Here is a 14,894-nt window from a genome sequence, read left to right as displayed (position 1 = left end):
CTAAAAAAAACAGTAGGTGTAATCAATTTCCCTCAAAACTAAATTCAATGTCACCTTGACAAATCTGCATTTCGGTTTATTTAGAAGTTGTTGAAAAACAAGTCTTTTAGATGATCCATCAAACAAACATATTCTGAAATAGACATTCATTTCAAATTTGATGCGCAAGACAGTTTCCCTAAAAAACAGCATATCCCATTACAAGCATGAAGTTTACATCTTGCTGACAAGATTCGTCAATTACAATTCATTCATAACAAATAAAACTGCCATCTCGTAACTTCTTAATTTTGTGCATATCTTGTTACAATGACAAAAAATGGCATGTTCATTAACCTAAACAAGCAAAGCCTCCAACAGCCACTAAATTTACATTTTACATACAAGAGTCGTCAATTTCATTTCACTCATGACCAGTTAAAGTCCTACCTTGAAAACTCGTATCTCGTTACAGTGTCCAAAATGACATGCTCATCAATCAAAACAGAGTTGAAAACAGCCACTAAATTTACATCTTACAGGCACGAGTCGTCAATTACATTTCACACATGACAAGCTAAACTGCTACTTCAAAAACTCATAAATTATTAACATATCTTGTTGACTTTCAAAACAGCACGTTTTCGAATCTAAACAACCTTGTCAGCAACAGACATTATAGTCACATAAGAGGACGAAAATTTGTCAATTTCCCTCAAGACAACAATTTTTCTGCAATGGACATGAAATTCCCCTACGATGGACATTATTGATCCTATAGCTTAAACAGGAGACGGGCTGATAAAGACTGGGCTATGCAGCATCAACATCTTCAATACAGGAGGTGCTGTCCAGAGATAGTCTCCAGAGGATCTTACTATCCATTAAGGAACATGGCTGTTTTCAATTTGGGAGAGACCTGACGATATTGAGTAGCGCAGGAGATGACTGAGGTAAAAAGAACCTCAAAGGAGACTATCTACACAGAATGATGGTGATCCGCACTTTGATCTTCGCTGTAGTTTGATCATTTGATCGTGTTGGGATCACTGAGTCTGTGTCTGAATTCTGATAGGTGGAGGTGGAGAATCATATGGACGGACGGGTAAAGATTGATTATAATTGACATTGATTTCTAACATGTCCTGTCAAGCTTGACAAACTTTCTTACACTTAAATGGAATGTCTGTACAGTGTTTGGGAACAATATTTGGAAAAAAGAAATATCTGAGAACCTTATAGAACATACACAAAGAAGCACTATATTTAATCCATACACTTTTAAGAGAAAGAGGTATCCATCTCATTTCTTCATATATTGAGTACATGGGCATATATCTCCATTTTGTTCTGAACATCTGGTTCAATAGAGATAATGCTGTATCTTAACAACACAGCCAATTCCACCGTCATGTCAATAAAATGCAGTCAAACCTCACTTACACAGGCTTTCTAATCTAGAAATCCTGCTTTCCACAGGAGTTAAATGAAACTTTTCATCTTGTTTTCTGCCTCACCTTAACATAATCAATACCTCCCCTTAACATTATCAATGTCTCACCTTAACACCATTAATGCCCCAACTTAACATCACTAATGACTCATCTTAACATCATTAATGACTCATCTTAACATCACTAATGCCTTACCTTAACATCATTAATGCCTCACCTTAACATCATTACCTTAACAATGAGTATTACACCTTAACATCAATAGTACCAATTACTGAAACCTCCATACATCTCTCAGCTTATCCATGTCTCACTTTAACATCAATAATATCTCAACTTGACATCCATAATGCGTAATGTTGAAATCAGCAGTGTATAATCATAACATCAGGCATTTCACCACTAACTCACAGAGTATCTCACCTAAACATCTGTCTCTGCTGAGTGTGGCAAATTATTTCACCAGCAGCTGTTTTCAGTTGAAAATGCATGATGGGTGTGGCAAATTGTGTCAGTTCAAATTGTGTGGTGACTGTAGCATTCAGCATGACCAGCAAACTGGTTTGAGCTGATGTTCATACTGACAATGGCATGTAATTGGAGCACTAGTTCGTTTCAGTCAATAATGAACATTTGGCTCTTCCTGTTTAGAGAGCTTAGGACATGCATGACAAAAAAGATGTTTGTAAAGGTCGAAAGGCTTTTTAGATATGCCACCAGGTTGCGACTGTTTTTTTAAGGCCACTTAAGTACAGAAGAGAGTTCTTGACTGGATTTGCTCTATATCGACCACAGTCATAATGTTATAGCCATAAATTGCTGCAAAATGTAAAAAGGTTAAATATTTGAAATAAAACAATGATAGGCCTGGGTTATTGTGTTTTAGTTTCATCTTTCCGATCGAAAAGAAAGGGCAACAGATTGATGTGTACTTTGTACAGTGTTCTAGTTTCATCACAGAACAGATACAGCCCACAGTGATGGAGGCTCTAGACTTTTCTACTAATTCAAAGCAGTGAGCTGACAAATAGGAAGATCTGGGTTATTATTTTTAGCAAACCTTATCCTAAGAGGCACCCAAAACGATTGCACACATCAGAAAACTGGTTTCTGGGTTTGTTTCCCACTTTGCTCCGATTGTGTTTTCCAGTTTGTGAACACCACAGCTTTGATAATGGGGTGCATGATCTAACTGGTGATCATAATGGAGGCCAGAATCTGTTTCTCCATTTATCCTACATTCAGACGACCCATGCTCATAAAACTGAAGTGTTGTTTAATGTCACATTCAGAAATATTCCAAATAACTGGCAGAGGTCAGTCTATCATTTGAGTCTGGACCAAACAATCCAGTGATGAACAGCATGAGCATCAATCTATGCAAAGGGGATTCGATAACATAAGTCAGTCAAGTCAGCGAGTCTGACCACCCTTTTCCAACAAGCATGTGTTACTGAAAATCAATTCTAACCTGGATCTCCTCAAGTCCATTGAAAATAGATGACGAAAGCATCAGTGGTATTTGGAGACCATTTCATTGAAACCAGACATTATGTTCCACTTTCTATTTCACAAAGTTGAATCATTTTAGAAAGCTGACGTGTGATGCTTTACTATCACAGGACCAAAAGCTGGATAGTATAGCAATGAAATAAATGTAAATAAAGTAGGAAATACATGCTATGACCGGATTTATGTGTGTTTGCAGATATTTCCTAACTTTTGTGTATATATTTCATTCATTTAGCAGGTGTAGGTTTACGCATTTACAGCAGCCACTTACACCAGGAATCATTAATAGATTCTAATCAACCTTTTTGAAAGTATAGATAATGAAATATGTGCAGCTATGATCTGTCGGATAACTCATACAAGTGTGCACTAAAATCAGGGACCTACCAGTTCATGTCTGTATGTACACATCTGTCTGTGTTTTACTGCAAGAAGCATTGGCTCCTCATATATAAGAAGTGTACCTAAGGTCTGTTATTTAAACTGTCATGTAATTCCATTACAAAAAGTATAAAAATATTACCTACTGATCAGAAAGGAAAGTACATGTACCCAAAAACCGACGCACAGCCACCACCCCACCCTAGGTCTACCCTATCAAACACACCAGCACAAACACACCAAACATATCTCTGTGGAAAATACACCCATTTTTTGAACCTCTTAAACATACAGCATGTGTATGTCAAGAAAGGCAAGGACGTTGACAGTCGTACTCAGTCATGGGTTTCACTTCGCCATGTGTTCCTTAAATGATCTCAGTACAGTATGGTAAAGTTGGAAGTGCTAACAAACTCGATGTGATATTTATATTACAGAATCATTGAAATACATGTTAAAGTAGAGTCAATCTTGTAACCCTCTGTTTACTCATTACCAACCATTTATGAGCCTACTGTATATATGACAAAACTCACCCTGGTCATGGGAGATTTCAAATGTATTGAAATGCATGTCCAACAATCACAACATTTACATATGTTATACATGCTGGAAACCGCATGACAACAATGGTCAGATTTACACACCTGTAAAATACATGCAAATGCAGAGCTGTGTGTTTGCTTATTTTACTATATTATATATAGTATATACTATTTATATTTCCTAACATTAAGAAATTTGGGCAATACAGTCATTTTGTCTGGTGGATGGTGCCACCTGATATTGAGAAAGAAAATGTTGTTTGATGTGACAGATATATTGAGAACCATGACATGACATACATGGGCGACATCAACATCTGCAATCATTCTGCCAGATCAGTGATGAATACACTATAACATATGCGAGAGAGAGAGAGCAAGAGAGCGAGAGAGAGAACGAGAGAGAGAAAAAGAAAGAGAGAGAGAGAGATTGTAGTTTTATTCTGCCTTCAGAAATACCATAGGACTATCAGGGGATTTCACATATTTTACACTTGTGGGAGTTTAATCCTGGGACTTTAGCATGACAAGTGAATGCTACAACCATATATACTTCACCTATTCTACATGATGTTTGAGGTCTACCACATTCTGCTGGGGTAGTCTAGTGGTTAAACTGTTTATTCACCTCGCCAGGTTCAATTTCCTACATGGGTATGACATGTAAAGCTCAATTCTTCAGTGTGACAAGAAAATACAATAACCTCACAGTTTAACCACTACTTCTCCTATATATGAGTGAGTGAGTGAGTGAGTGAGTGAGTGGGTGGGTGGGTGAGTGAGTGAGTGAGTGGGTGGGTGGGTGGGTGGGTGAGTGGGTGAGTGAGTGAGTGAATGAGTGACTCCTTGAATCTGTCAGTCTGTGAGTGAGTCTACAAATCGAGATTCAAATTCCACAATCCACATACACACATCAGGCTCATTCAGACTAGATTCAGCAACAGAAAATCCAAAGTTTGAAAAAACCCAAAATCTCACATTTCCAAAGATGTAGTCAAACAAATCAGGAACGTAATTGACACACTGACAAAAAATGGCGCGAAAATTGCTTCAGACACAGACACCTTATCACCATCTTTTTTACATAGCTATCACACAGCTTTGCAAAGTCACTAGACAGCACGCTCCCTGTAGGTATCTGCAATAGTGTGACACTTCATGGCCCAGGCATTAGAGAAGAATCTGGTGCCAATCCATATTTGCATTTTTTATCTTTCTTCACATGACAGGTATGGATGTTTCATCTGAGAAAAACGAGTGTCATGAATAAACTGGCATGTTAGCCCCCACGGGAGTCTAGACAAACTTAATTTAGACACGAATGTAATGGTGGCTGAAAAACATTAAATAAAAGTAACTGTAAACTTTCACACTAATGTAAAGGTAGACTTTAAGATAAAGGTAATGATAAATTTTGCAACTGAACCAAATGTTGACTTTCACATTCTCATAGACATGGTGATAAAAGTAATAGCAAACTTTCTGATATGTCATAATAAACTTACATTAATAGCAGACTTGGATAAAACATGTAAGGCAAACTTTTGGATAAAAAGTATGTTAAAGTTTGAGATAAATGTAAAATTTTCAAATTTTGGAAATGGTAAACATTGAGATAAAATACACTGTAAACTTGCAGAAAAAAGCCACAATGATCGATGTTACAACTTTGTGGCAAAATAAACAATTAACTATGAGTTAAAACTAACTGTAAACTTTCAAACAGAGGCAATAGTAAACGTAATGGAGACAAAAATGATGGTAAACTTTGAGATAAAAATAAAAGTTAACTTTGTGATAAAACTAACTGTGAACTTTCGAATAGAATAGTAAGCTTGGAGAGAATAATGATGGTAAACTTTGAGATAAAAAGACAGATAACTCTGCAATAACAGTAACAGATAACTTTGTGATAAACATGACAGTAAACTATCAGATGTAAGTGCACAATTCAGGGGATGCGAAAAGTGGTAGGCTGATCTATGGACATATAATGGCAACATCAGAGAATAATCTGACAATTACCAGATGCAACAAATACCACTGGACATAAGGACTAAATTATGGTGAAAATATAAATGAAATATGAATGGATCACTGAAAATCAGTAATGACAAAATGTTAAAGGTCACATGCAACCAAAAAATCAAACATAATTAAACCACATTTATCACTTATTCATGACATATAATATACATTGTTGCTTTTAAAAACACAAATAAACAAAATTATAAGCGTACAATCGCGATTCAAAAGTTCATATTTTGTACTTGGGCTTACTTCCCCTGAAACGAAGCCCTTGGGAGACCGAACCCAGTTGTAGCGGGTGGATCTGCACTCAAGTGTAACGACGGCTTCCGATTGGCTGTTTCATTTGCTGATATGCTGAGGGTTCATTGTGTATATGGAAAGATGATCTGTTTGATGGGCATTTTAGAAGTATGGCGAGTCACAAGAAAGTAAGATTCTTTATGGATAACAACTTCTTTTTGTGTACTTGATGTGCCGTTTCAGTATGGATTCATATACTGTTGTCAAACAAAAAATCATATACACTAAAATAAGTTGTTATCAATGAAGAATGTAGATATAGATGTTAGGTTTTGAAAATACATGTTCTCTGAATTTGCGCTCGATCAAATCAAAAATCATCTCAGTAGAGATGGTAAACTACTGCGTAGCTGGAATCAGTCATTCGTCCAAGTACAAAACAGGACTTGAAACTGACAAGAGTTTGCACCAGTTTCCGTCAGATCCACTCATCCAAAAAAACATGACATGTGTATCACACCTGCATACCGAAAGGTACCAGAATCTGCAAAGTTGTGTTTTACGTTGCATGTGACCTTTAACATGGCCTTCCCTACTAGTAGCACCAGCCATCCAAACGATCTGCATTAAAGAGTGTGCACTGCTTGCATTATGCCGTACTCAAATTTGGGATTGTGGTGTAGGTTAGTGGTTAAGGCGTTTATTCGATATCCTGAAGACTCAGGTTCAATTCTCTACATGGGTACAATGTGCCAAGTTCATTTCTGCTGTGATATTGCTGGAATATTGCTAAATGTAGTGTAGAACTAAATGCATGCATGCATGCTCACACGAAGAACTTGAGTTTTTCCCATTCTAGCACTCTTGGTTCAAATGGTGATGATCACTGATAGGGCTGTAATGATGCATCAAACTATCGATGGATTGCAATTGTTCAGTCTCCGATAGCAATTAATATATGGTAGAAATGAAGCACTATTGATGCATTGATAGTATGTGTTACTTAAATTGGTGGTTTAGTTATTGACTTCTGTTGATAAATGCATAGTTCAAAATAGATGGAGTACCAGATTCATTCACTCTGATTTTGAGTAATCGGCACTATTACCTCTTGAATAAACTTGATCTTGTTTTCATGTTTCTGGTCAGTTATCAAAAGAGATTAAAACTGCTTCAACTTGTTTTCATTTCATATTTGAGAGAGAAAAGGAGAGATAAAAAAACCTACTGCAATAGTATTGCAATAGTTGGTCGCAATAGACTATTGCTCTCACAATGGTATGTTGCAATAGACTATCGCTATCACATTAGTATGTTGCAATAGACTATTGCTCTCACCATAGTATGTTGCAATAGACTATCACTATCACAATAGCATGTTGCAATAGACTATCACTATCACAATAGCATGTTGCAATAGACAATCACTATCATAATAGCATGTTGCAATAGACTATCACTATCACAATAGCATCTTGCAATAGACTATCACTATCACAATAGCATCTTGCAATAGACTATCACTATCACAATAGCATCTTGCAATAGACTATCGATATTGCAAGAGCAAAATGTTTCCCCCTCCAATAGTTAGCCCTAAGCACCAATCACTCAGAGAGTATCAAGTCAGAAATCCTCCTGACAGTTGATATGAAACTATCTCTCTAACCTTTACAAGTATTTCATGTAGTGTTTTATCAATCCAAATTAATGCAGTATCGCTGTCAGTTGAGTATTGGCGAGTGCTAATGCGACATGTTTCTCCATAGCAAGATTCAAATAATCAATGTGAGAAATCTACACCCCACTGTGATGTTGTCTTGTCAACACTATTCATCACTCCCAGAATTACACAAGCTTTCGTTAAGGCTGCAGCTTCATGTTTACACTACAGCGATACGAGAGAATTGGGAATGATTGTGAAGACTTGACAACGAGATGTTGGGGTAACAACAGCATGTACCTACAGCTGAAAGTTGTTCATTTCAGCCTCTATCTTGTAAATCTATAACAGTGTAAAAAGCATATGGCAACAAACAAACTTCCATCACATGTGAGTTAATGGTCAATGAGTGAGTACCCAATTTTCATTTTGTTTGGATAATGAGCAAATGGATAGCTGAAAGCATCACTCAAACAAAAGTAAGTGAAATTTCTAATGCATTTGATTTTCAGTTGATTATATGTTTTACTCAACTTTCTATTTGAAAATGAGCATAAAAACACTGTTCATAAATACATTAATCCATTCAGTGCATGTTGCATATCTTGCAGCAACAAAAGAACTGGACTAAATGCTCATCCCTGCCACAAACCTTTGGGGTAGTGAAAGCTTTTATGCACTTTATAAATAAAATGGTAAACCCAATCATATCGTAAATCCAAACATAGACTTCAGAAAAATGAAGATGTCATGCTAGGAACTTAATAATAATGGCTGAAACATTTCTCAATACGGTGGCAATAGACTGATTGACTGACCGCTCCATAGATAGCAAACATTACCTATTAGTGTACAATGATCCTGTGCTGTACGTTGCAATTCTGACTGGTCAGATTAAGTCATGTGACATCGTGGTTGTTTAGAGGGTATATGACAAGACATCATCAATAGTCAAAGATGTCACAACCTGGACATGGGTTGCCTTCATACATTTTTCATCAGTGTTTCTCTGTCTGTGGGTAATACATATCATATGCCTATCTGACACTAGTAACATGTATGTATCCACCAATCTGTCCTTTGTCAATCAGTTCTATAAGTATCTTAACAAAGGCTTGATATTAACACCATCCATTCACCAATCTGTCCGAACTGTCAGTCAGTGCTGTAAGTCCCTCATTGAAGGTTTGACATCAACACAATCCATTCATCTATCTGTCCTTAATGAATCGACAAAGGTTTGGGGCTTGAGGGATCTTGCCACCATCCATTCAATTATATGATCTTTGTCAATCAATGCTAAAGTCCCTCATGAAAGGCTTGACATCAACACCATCAATTCACCAATCATTCATTTGTCAATCCATGCTAAAAGCTTGACATCACCACCATCCATTCACCTATTTGTCCTTTGTCGATCAATGCTAGAGTCTCTCACGAAAGGCTTGACATTAACACCAACCATTAGCCAATCTGTCCTTTGTCAATATAGTCCTTGCCAAAGGCTTGAGACATGCACTTGAGACAGATAATCCTCAATTTCTTGTAGCTTATTTGTTATTCTTTTATTATCAAAGCAATATACAAGGATGATGAGTCAAAATAAAACAACTCTTGTATTTATGTAGGCCACATCTATGTACAATTTTATCAAAGATCCTGTAAAACTATACGTAAAAGCACATCTTCAGCAGTTAAATAACAAACCAGAACAACTGAAACTAAACTCATTCAACCACAAAACCAATCTACAAGACATAAAGCACATGTGTAACTCAAGTTAATGACTTCTTCATGAATTAATTTTAGACGAACATACAATATGTTCAATGTATATATATGTACTAGATTCAGTGATAGATCCTGACGTGCATCTCAATTATTAGAAGCAAACTCATTGTGCTGACATACAAATAACATATTATTAAATCATTTCATAACATTTTTCAACATAAATAACAATTAAATGACTATTTTAGGCAGGAAATGCTTTCCTACTTATTTCCATTCATTTTTGTTTATTTAAACACACACATTTTTTTCTACATGTTTGTTAATTCTTCAGAAGCATATATGCAATAATGACATAACATGTAATTAAAATATTTCTTCACATGACATTTCTTCAACAGAAATAATTGCGAAGTGACTATTTTCTCTTACAGAAATTACTTCCCAAATTATTTACATTCATTGGGCTTTTTCTGTAGACTTGCTTCGCTGATTACTTCCACTTGCTTAATATACACCTAGTGAAAATTGTTTCCTGTATTCAGGCATTCATTGTTTACTTTAATTATGCATGTTTATTATATTTGCAGCACAATCAAACTAATGTTTAACATCTCTCGTAAGGCTTTTTGAGGAGTTTTTAATCATACTTTTTATCACACAATTACTATACTCATGGAAACAAATAATGGAACACATGAAAGTACAAGTGTTTTTTATTTATTTCCAGAATTCACTCTCAGTGCCACGTGTACCTTGTGATGAAACTTGGAATTTGAGAATAAAGGAACACCTGTACTTTCATGTATTCCCTAATTTATTTCCATGAGTATATTATAATATACAAAACTACATGACAATAACAATAAATGGATGATGGGGTAATTTAGTATTTACTCACGCTGAAGACCTAGGTTTGATTCCTGTGTATAATGTGTGAAGCCCATTTCGGGCGTCCCCTGCCATGATTTTGCTGGAATAGTGCTAAAAGGGTGTAAAAGCAAACTCACTCACTCACTCACATTATAACACCACTGTCTCTATAAAAAACATATGTTTCTGATGAAATATTTCATACAAAATACCCAATTCTTAAAGTGTTACAATAATTAAATGTTACATTTTACTGAAATGGCAACTCCTGAATATTCTCAAGCATGAATAAAAGTTCCCCTAACGCAGGAATATTTAACATATTTATGAGTAAAATATTGATTTGAAGCCATCAAAACGGGGACTCTATTCTGTCAAGTTTACACAACATGTGTTTTTATTGTACAACTGGGGGAGCTGAATACATGAACAGAGAGAACATGCTTGGAAATCAATCAGTATTAATTTCACTGCTGCACCTGCCAATCAAAGTGTTAATCAAAATAAATACCGGGGTATTGAAGTAGTTTAACAATGACAATGTGTGTTTAACATCTCTCTCATGGGACTTGTTAATCAGTCATCAGTTTAATCAGTTAGATTCGGATATTGTCAATTTCAAGTGTCATCAATATCCCATAGGTGAAAATTCTCGTCAATTTCAGGTATCACAGTTAGATTATATCAGTTATATCAGTTGGATTCGGATATTGTCAATTTCCAGTTTCATCAATATCGCATAGGTGAAAATTCTCGTCAATTTCAGGTATCAAGACAGATCCTAAATTTTGCCAGTTTCAAGTATGGTATGTCAGGTAGATGTTGATTCTCATCAATTTCAGGATTATTTCCATGAAGTGTAACAGATTCAAGACTCACATCATAAAAACAACAGGTTATTTATTTCTAAAATTCAAGGTACTGGTATACCAGATAGATATTGATTCTCATCCATTTCAGGTGTCAGTGCTATCACAGTCAGATCCGAAATCTAGCATAGGGATACTGTATCTTCAGGAAGATTTCTGGATTATTAGCATGAATCTATCACAGATTCTGGGCAAACATCACAAGACAACAATCCATTTCATTTCTCAACTTCAAGACAAGACAATGGTGTCGTGTAGGATTACTGAGTCTAGACACATTCTTGAAACACTCCACACATCGTACTTGGTAATACTTCCTCAACGCACCAAACACAATCAATAGACAAGTACCCAGTTGTATGAACAATTGCCAGCAATGATTCATTATTGACAACACGATACAAAGACTGTTTTGATCCATATGTAAAATTGCACAATAGAAACACTAAGATCAACACTCATGCATATCTTATGCTGAGGACATCACCTGAGACAATTAGTTTACTTAGAGACAATCCCTTTATTCTCAGTTTTGATGAGTAAGTGTACGCCAGCCAGTAATGAAGTAATGCATCATCACTGTGTTCATCAGGGTCTCAGCTGGTAGAAGCATCTGTTTACATGTATTAATGAAGTATGTCTGTGTGCAGCATGACTGAACCATCAAAACAGTCATATAAGGTGACACAAATTCATCAATCAAATTGGATATCAGGTTAATGAATGCAGGGAACATTTGATATCATGTTCATGAATATGGGGGAAATTTGATATCATGTTCATGAATATGGGGAAAAATTGATATCATGTTCATGAATGTGAAAACTCTTGTGATTGATTACAGAACTAGACTGAGACTTTCACTTTCACTATATTAGAGTGAACCCCCCTTAATCCAAAACTCCAAACTAATGGAAGATTAATCCAAAGATTAATAATCACCATGATTAACAGGCATTTTAATAAGAAACTGCACTGATTAAAACATTAACAGTAAAATCTGCCTTGTCCCTGCAAACAGATTGTTACAAAAGAAAACAACTTGATAAAAATATTTAAATAAAGTTTAGATAAACACAGACCAACTAGTCTTATGTTGTATGGATGAATATCACCCTCAGTTTGATACTGATGAGAAAGGTCTGAATCTTGGTTGAACTAATTGGCAACATAATATCTACTGCAATTCATTTCACATCAAATAAAAAATCAATCACTGATTTTCTTAGAAAGCCTTTAGTTGGCATCCAAAGTTGTCATCAGTTGTACATCATTAATAACATTAACTGAAAAAAATAATAACATCAAAAGATGGTGACCCTGGAGGAACTCCTAAGTACAGATAATGATTCATTTATGAAGCACCAGGTAATTTCTATTAAAATCAATTATCAATATATTAAATAAATAGAAAATAATCAACCTACCTTCGTCACTATCATTGCGGGATAGAGATGGTACAAGACTCTGTGCTCGTTTCCGTTCAATCACAGTCGGTGGTACCCAAAACTTTTCACTGGCATCGGCAGTTGGCGAACTGGGACTACTACCCATCTTGCGGACGTTTAGGAGCCATTCGGTTTTTAAACTCCCAGCCCGTATCCCTCTTCCTTTGGCTGTCCCGGACATGAATGAATTTGCTTGGTCCCTCCTCAACAGTGGACTCACCTGGTCCGTACACCTCTCTTCCAAAAGTGTACGCTCATACCAGTTGAGGCGGTAACGTTTGGAGCAGAACACATACAGAAGCACTATCACCAGAGCGAGCAACACAGCCGGTATGCAGGCGTACACTGCTATTAAATAGCCTGGTGTGCCTTGACTAGCCATGGTCAATACAGGCTGAATGGGATTATCTCCCTTGGATAATACTGTCACAGCTAAATCAGGTTTCTATTAGAGGCAGTAGGGAGCTAGATGGTGTTTGACATGAATAGCTTATCCATTGTGATTAGCAGGTGAGAGACGCTCTCCGGGTTGGGATGAAAGGTTGGATTATGCACCTGCAATAAAGAAGCATTGTGATGAGAAATTATCATTGTTTGCAATGTTCCAAAGCTAGGTCAGTTTCTATATCTATACATTCACAGGTGTGTCTGTAAGGGTGATGAAGGCATGCATACAATATATACAAATCTAGCACAAAGTACCTACATGACTAATTCCACCTTATTATTACAGATAGGCGTGTCTGTATATATCTAAATGGATGCATCACCTACTGAAATGTTTTTCAATGAATAATTTTATTGCTTTGAGTTAACAACCTTTTGCCTAGTCACTGTAAAGGAGTAATCTATACACCTGACTGAACTAGCAGGTGAATGTTAAGAGTGGCGTATAATCTTCCTTGACAGTGCCCAGGTATTTCAATAGAAAGTGTTATCAGAATCAATTAATGATGACACAAATATTATTGAGTGTATAGGCAGTAAATGTTACAGCTAAATAGGACACTAGTGTGTTTCATTCTAATAAATTAGGTCACACGGGTGTCAATCAGATGTGTCACAATATTTCATTCTCCTAAAAATTATTGACTATTTTGTATGAACCAGCTGAACTGAAAAAAAAAGGAATATTTAGAACATGAAAAAAGAAAAACACAATGTGCTTTTCGCATGGAACTTTCATCAGGACAGACATTTCATGCACCAAGGAGGGTGTACTGTGGTGGGGTAGCGTAATGGTTAAAGCTTTCGCCCAGGTTCAATTCCCAACATGGGAACAAAATATGAAGTCCATTTCTGGTGTCCCCCGCAGTGATATTGCTGGAACAATGCTAAAAGCAGCTTAAAAACCTGTCTCACTCATGCACTGCTGATTCTAAAACATACTGTGAAAATATGGCAATTAAAACAATATGGCATTAACAGCAATTAACACACTTTGTAGCAAGATTTCTTGGATTTTCCTGTCCACTTGTGTGTCATTTCAATCAGCTATGACTAACGACTTGACTGTCAGATTTTATGAAGATTACTGGGCTAATTAATTAGACATTCCATCAAAAAACCACACAAGGTATAAACAAATGTTGATGTATTCCTATATAATGGTTTTCTGGACAAGAAACGTTTGTTGTTTATTCATATGAATAACTGCAAAACATCTCATTAATTTATATTAGATAATGTTTTCCATGACACAAGGCATCAATTCAAGAAGTGTGGTGTCTGTGTGATACAAAACCCGTCCTTATAGCACTACAGTCCAAAGGCATATGATGTGATCCAGTGACCAACAGCATGAGCATTGATTTGCTCAGTTGCAATGCAAAGACGTATCAAGTCAGCAAGCCTGATGAATGTTTGACCAACTGTCACTCACATGATTTCACACAGGAAATCTTGGTGTTGAGAAATTCACACATACAGTTACTAAAGTACAATTCACTCAAACATTCGCAGTTACTGCCATATAAGTTTAAATACTGTGTGAACATTATCATTAAGTGGTTTCAGTCGTAAGTGAAGTCATCTCTGTGAGCTGGTTTAACTGTAGGTCGACTGAGAACAAGAGGATCACTGACGTGCAACATTTCATAGAAGCACAGCATAGCATTGAGAGTTGGGCCAGCAACACTGGCAGACACTGGCCCAATGTTAGTAAACAC

At 36.3% G+C, this 14,894-nt stretch overlaps 1 protein-coding gene across 1 annotated transcript in view; it reads right to left on the bottom strand.

The window, feature by feature from the left end:
- Window positions 1–13,268, bottom strand: part of LOC137272502 (synaptotagmin-1-like) — a 60,647-nt gene extending 47,379 nt beyond the window's left edge. Inside the window, exon 1 of the mRNA XM_067804887.1 lies at window positions 12,706–13,268. Coding sequence (XP_067660988.1) covers window positions 12,706–13,108 — 403 coding nt within the window. The 5' untranslated portion in view covers window positions 13,109–13,268. The remainder of the gene's footprint in view (window positions 1–12,705) is intronic.
- Between the last annotated feature and the right edge of the window lie 1,626 nt (window positions 13,269–14,894).

The sequence above is a fragment of the Haliotis asinina genome, chromosome 2 (assembly GCF_037392515.1).
Source record: "Haliotis asinina isolate JCU_RB_2024 chromosome 2, JCU_Hal_asi_v2, whole genome shotgun sequence".
Lineage (NCBI taxonomy): Eukaryota > Metazoa > Mollusca > Gastropoda > Lepetellida > Haliotidae > Haliotis > Haliotis asinina.
The sequence above is the reverse complement of the archived record's forward strand: the minus strand, read 5'-3'. Positions and strand labels throughout refer to the sequence as shown.